Raw genomic sequence first — 5,902 nt, forward strand, 5'->3', positions numbered from 1 at the left:
CAGCTAGGCTGCCGAGGCCAGGCTGGGTTGATTCCACCACCACAGCCCTCTCGCCCCCACCCCAGTCTCACTGTCCCCAACTCCAAAATGAGGGGCTGGTCAGGTGAATGCTAAGGCTCCTGAAGCACCCCAGGGACATCCTGTGACTATCCAAAACAGCTCACTTGGGAGTCAACACACTCTTGGTTCCTCATTATAACTCTACCCTCTCCTGCCCATTTCAATTTGCAGAGTGTTTCTCCGTTGCAGCCCAGAGCGTCACAAAGTACCTTCCCTCGCCGACACATGGTCCCTGATGCCCAACCCTGGACAGTTCAAACCTGGGAACAAGGCACTCACCATTCACAGCGTCCACACTCCTGCTGCCGCGGACAGCACAGAGGCTTATCCAGTGAGCAGGCACAGCCGGGCAGCAGGGGAGGGCTGGAGGCGGAGCTCCCGAGTCCTGCCTATGGCCCGAAGCTCCCTCATTCCATGGGCAGGACCAGGCCACCCAGAAACCCTGGAGCTCCTGCAGCTGCCAATACTCAATTTCCAGAAAGCTGGCAAGGCCCCCTAGCCCTTCTGAACGTTGAGCAAAGTTTGAGTCATTTGCAGTCATGCAGATGATAACATTTATCAAGTGCCAACAGCTCTCTCTGCTATCCGGTGCAGCCCAATGAAGCGAAGCCCTTAATACAGCCCATGTGTCCCACTCACTGAAATCAAAGGAAGGCCTCCCTTTCTCCCGGGCTGCCTGTGCAGCCTGCACCCTCACCCCATTCTCCCCACACCCAGGAAGTTGGCTGGCACCACGGAGGCCCTTCACCTGCTGGCTCTTCTTTAGCTCCTTTGCCTTCCCTTCTTTTCTTGCCACTTAAGTGACTCCTCTCAACCCACTCTCCCTTCCTGGGCAACCTCACCAACTTCCAGCACTTCACCCACCCCTTGGTACTGACTTCCAGGTTCCTGACCCAGTTCCACCCGGGTGTTCTGTAGGTTAGCTCTGCTCACTACGTCCGTGAGTGACCCCCACTAGAGTCAGTTTCTTTTCCCAAGTTCCCCAGCTCACTGAATGACACAGCATCCAGCCAACTGCTGGAGCCAGAAACGGACGGTCACATTGGACTCTTCCTCGCAGCCCATACCCACTCAGTCAGGAAAATGTGTTTGCTACGCCTGCTCTTCTTAACATGGAGGCTTCTGTCCAGGCCCAGGCCCCTACCACTTCGTGCCTGTCCCATTAGGAACCACACAACTGAGCTTGGCCGGGCTCCAGCCGGGTCCTCCACAGCTTGCCCTCCACGCTGGAGCCAGAGCGAGTGAAGCCCCGACATGAGCACGTTTCCCTGGCGTTGGACTCTCACAATGACCTCCTCAGCATGCGGACAGAGCCCTTCCCAGCTTAGCTGCAGCCACCACTCTGCCTCAGCCCTGCTGCTTCCGCACCCTCACGGGACCTCTCAGAGTGCAGGGCCTAGAGCATGCTGTTAGGCTCCACTGTTGCTCCTGTCACTTCCTTTACCCAGAACACCCTCGCCATCCATGCCAACCAGGCAGAGGCCCAGAACAAATTCCACTTTCTCTCCAAAGCCATTCGGAAAGCCCAGGCAACTGACTGCTCCCTTGCCTCTGATTATATAGCGTGTGTGCATATGCAAACACACACATATCTTTGCACATTGCACAAGCAAATGGACTTTGTGTATTTGAGTTCTTTACATGTCTGCCTACAGAGTATGGTGGAGCAATACGAGGGCAGGGGTCACTTCTTCATTCCTGCATCTCCAGCACTAACACAAATCCTGGTAACTGGTAATGTCTAACAAAATGATCTGAATTTTACCCTTTAAACGCCACAGTGAGGCAGAGTTGGAGCCACCCAATTTCAGCTCAGTACAAAATGTAATTGCAGACAGCGCCACCGGCATGACCTTAAAGAAAACACTCGCCTGGGTTTAGGTAGCCTTAGGTTGGGTCCTAGCTCTACTGCTCACTGGCAGGGCCATCGACATAAGCTCTGAAGGCACTCTGGGCCTGGGTCTCATCTGTACACTCAGAGGAAGGAACTAGAAAATCTATGAGGCTATCTCAGTTCTGACATCCAAAGACACTAAAGTTTCGCATGCTTGCAACTCCTGGATTCTGACATCCAGAAAGCTATGGGACACTGTGCTACTGTTCTGCTGCTGGGCATGCATTCCCAATCCCTGCCCCTCCCCCCCGCCCCGCCCCCGACTGCTGCCTGTTCAAGGACCCGTCTCCGGGCAGGAACTGATCAAGTCTTAATAAAACAAAGTACCATCGTTGGGTGGGTTAATTCATGCCTGCAACAAGTAGAGACAACATCATATTCTAAACACGGAGGGGACACCTGCCCAGTGCCGCCCCACCCAGGGAATCCTCCCTCCTCCAAATGAGCTGGGTTGAGGCAGAGCCAGGGCAGGAGGAAGAAGGGGTGCTGAGGAACAAAGGGAGCTAAGGGTGCACGTGGGCCGCCTCGCCTTGGGCCCTCAGGGAACAAGTCTGGAGAGGATGCTCTCTCTGCTCTCCTGGGCTCTTCTCTCCTCCCCTCAGAGCTCTGGTTCAGCCCTTCCCCAACTGAGTAAATAAGGAAACTAAGGCACAGAGAAGGGTAGCTAGTCCAAGGTCACATGGGGGAGGCCGATCAGTGACTGAGTGGGGACTCCAACTCCCAGTCCATGACTATTTATCGTGCATTGGACATTCCTGCAGAGGCTAAAGCAGTGTGTGTGTGTGGGGGGGGGGGGGGGAGTGGTCAGGACTCCGGAAGGGAGCCTGGGAATCTGGTGGCCAGAGACAGCACCAGCCCTTCCCAAGCCCAGTGCTTTGCAAGCAGCTTATACTCCAAAGCCAAAGGTTTTCATAAGCGTTATAGTTGAGAAGCCATTATGCACCTCTCCAACCCACAGTAACAAGGTCCTGCCGATTCTGAATGACGACACAGGTTTGAAAATGCCAGTTAGGCAGCCTGGTGACACGGGCACCCAGGACCCCAGGAACACTAGGGAATTCATTCCCACCCACTCTGGCCATCAAGTATCATAGAACTAGCTACTTGCAATGAGCTGCCCAGCTCTGGCCCAGCCTGCCTTTCAGATGCCAGATTCAGAAATTTCGGAACAGATGCTGAAAGCAGAGCAAAGGGCAATCAGCTACTGGGAAACTCTGAGACACTGCCCTGGGTGAGGGAGGAATGTGGGGCTAGGAGAGGGCCTTTCCTCTCATCAGTGATCCTGAAGCTAGAGCCCCCCTGCCTCCGAAATATCTGGCCATTCTGCCCCTTGCCTGCACAGCCTCCGGGCTCGGCTCTGAGCACCTCATCTACCAAGCTGTGTGGGCATGGATGGGGAGGCAAGGGCAATACCGTAAGACACTGCGCTTCAGGACAAAAACCCTGGGTTCTCACTCTGACTCGGAGAAGTCACCTGTCCCTCTGAACCTGTGTCTCCCTAAAAAACAGGGGAACTTTGAAGGGTTGCCAGGAAGAATACCTGCGGAACAATGTGAAATGTTGTAAAGTGCTTCCGAATTGTAAGGCAGAATTGTAATCTTTCTCCTTGCAGGGCTCGGATTCACTCATTCTCCTATGAGGTTCGGCCATTTGCAGAGCAAGAACACCGAACCACCTCTCCAGCTGTCACCCCAGCTGTGCCATGAAGACCGGCCGCCTGTGTGGGTGGGGTAGGTCTGGAGGGACCTCTGGCTTGTCTGGGGCCCTCTGACCTAACTGCCCGCGCCATAGAGCACACTCCTGCGGCTCCCTCTGCAGCCTGCCAGCACTGCCTCCGCCCAGCAGCACAGAGAGGGCAAAGGGCACCGCTTGCTGTAACCTCCCTGTGCCAGAGGCCACTGCGCTCAGAGGTGAGGCTGGGTCCGTCAGTGCCAACAGGCAGTTCTTGCCACACCAGCTCGGCAGAGGGAGGCTTCAGGGCTCTCTGCTCAGCATGTCACAGAGGGAAGCACCTTGGTGGGGACACTGACAGAGCATGAGTGAGACCCCAGCACTCGTCCTCACCAAGCTTCCCAAGCACCATTTCAGTGATACCAGCTGATAACAGAATCATCCGAAACATCTGTATCGAGAAGACCTAAACCAGTGGTTGGCAAACCGCGGCTCGTGAGCCACATGAGGCTCTTTGGCCCCTTGAGCGGGGTTCTTCCACAAAATACCACATGCAGGCGCGCATGTACAGTGCGATTGAAACTTCATGGCCCATGCGCAGAAGTCAGTTTTCGGAAAGGAGACAGACGAAACAAGTATACGAGATGAGTGTGGATGGGAGAGTTGGAAGGGGTCAACCTCAGTGAACGTACCTCAATCAGATTGAGGACGTTTTTAGCAAAGGCCAGCTTGGGAGTACCCTAATGAAGTTAATAATAATGTACCTACCTATACAGTTTAAGTTTAAAAAATTTGGCTCTCAAAAGAAATTTCAATCGTTGTACTGTTGATATTTGGCTCTGTTGACTAATGAGTTTGCCGACCACTGACCTAAACTAAGTGGCATGCTTTACACAGGAGGGCGATCTGGGGAGGGCTGGACCAGTAACAAAAGCGAATTCAAACTCCTACATGCCGTAAGAACGTGGACAAGGCACTGTTTTTTGCATCAATAAAACTGGAAGAATTCCCGAATTACCTTTTGCAGAGTTGTGAGACTCAAAGGATTAAATGTATGGGTGGCTTTGCAAGCCACCTCACAAAGAGTGACAAAAACGTGAGGTATAACTCTTACTTGTTTCTACATCGGTCAGTAATTGCTCCTAATATGCTGTTTGTACACGAAATGAAGGTTTCTGATGACGAGGTAAGTTCCAAGGAGTCGGGGTTCATATTTTGAATCCCAATGCTCAGTCTACAAGGCTGGGCCGGGGCAGGGGCAGCCCAGATACAGACAAGCTGGCTCCGGGACAATGCTTTTCAAAATAAATCCTAAGTAACTTATTTTTTTTTCATCTGCCAAACTCAAAGGAAAATGCAGCCCTGGTCGGTTTGGCTCAGTGGATAGAGCGTGGGCCTGTGGACTGAAGGGTCCCAGGTTCAATTCTGGTCAAGGGCATGTACCTTGGCTGCAGGTGCATCCCCAGTTGGGGGTGTGCAGGAGGCGGCTGATCGATGTTTCTCTCTCACTGATGTTTCTATCTCTATCCCTCACCCTTCCTCTCTGTAAAAAATCAATAAAAAATATTTTAAAAAAAGAAAAGAAAATGCATTAAAAAAACACACCAAAAAACGAAACGGAGGTCTCGGTAGCTGGGGTGCGGAACGCGCAAGGTGAGGGAAGGAACAGGCTCAGAGTCAGGGGGCCGCCCGTCCGGCTTTGAACTGGGCTGCGCTGCCTCGCACAGCCCTGCTCTGGCTGGGCCTTACCCATCTTTTCCATCTTCTTCACCTCCCGGTCCCTGCGACAACCCCGAGAGTTGGTGCTTTGTTCGCCTTTTCATTCCTAGACTTCAGCTCAGTGTTTTAAAATGTATACATGGGCTCTTTCCAATTATGTCTGGAGTTTGCAACCTTTGGGGAGGGGAGGCAATCAGGTGCCCACGAGATTCGGAAGAAGATGGAAACCGTGGTCCGTAAAACACAAGACCTTATGCAGGTACAGAGCCGCGGACCCTATGCAGGTACAGAGCCGCGGGCCCTATGCAGGTACAGAGCCGCGGACCCTATGCAGGTACAGAGCCGCGGACCCTATGCAGGTAGAGCGGCGGCGCCAGGTCGCCGGCCCGGTACCCGCTCACCTCCAGGTCCCGCCCGCCAACAGAGCCGCGACCCTATGCAGGTACAGAGCCGCGGGCCCTATGCAGGTAGAGCGGCGGCGCCAGGTCGCCGGCCCGGTACCCGCTCACCTCCAGGTCCCGCCCGCCAACCATCGGAGCCCTGAGGCCCAGCCCGGGC

General features: G+C 54.0%; 1 protein-coding gene across 1 annotated transcript in view; it reads right to left on the bottom strand.

Annotated features, from left to right (window-relative positions):
- Positions 1 to 763, bottom strand: part of FAM213A (family with sequence similarity 213 member A) — an 11,779-nt gene extending 11,016 nt beyond the window's left edge. The window contains exon 1 of the mRNA XM_015557758.1: positions 761 to 763. Coding sequence (XP_015413244.1) covers positions 761 to 762 — 2 coding nt within the window. The 5' untranslated portion in view covers position 763. The remainder of the gene's footprint in view (positions 1 to 760) is intronic.
- Positions 764 to 5,902: the final 5,139 nt, after the last annotated feature.

Source organism: Myotis davidii, unplaced genomic scaffold (assembly GCF_000327345.1).
Source record: "Myotis davidii unplaced genomic scaffold, ASM32734v1 scaffold112, whole genome shotgun sequence".
Taxonomy (NCBI): Eukaryota; Metazoa; Chordata; class Mammalia; order Chiroptera; family Vespertilionidae; genus Myotis; species Myotis davidii.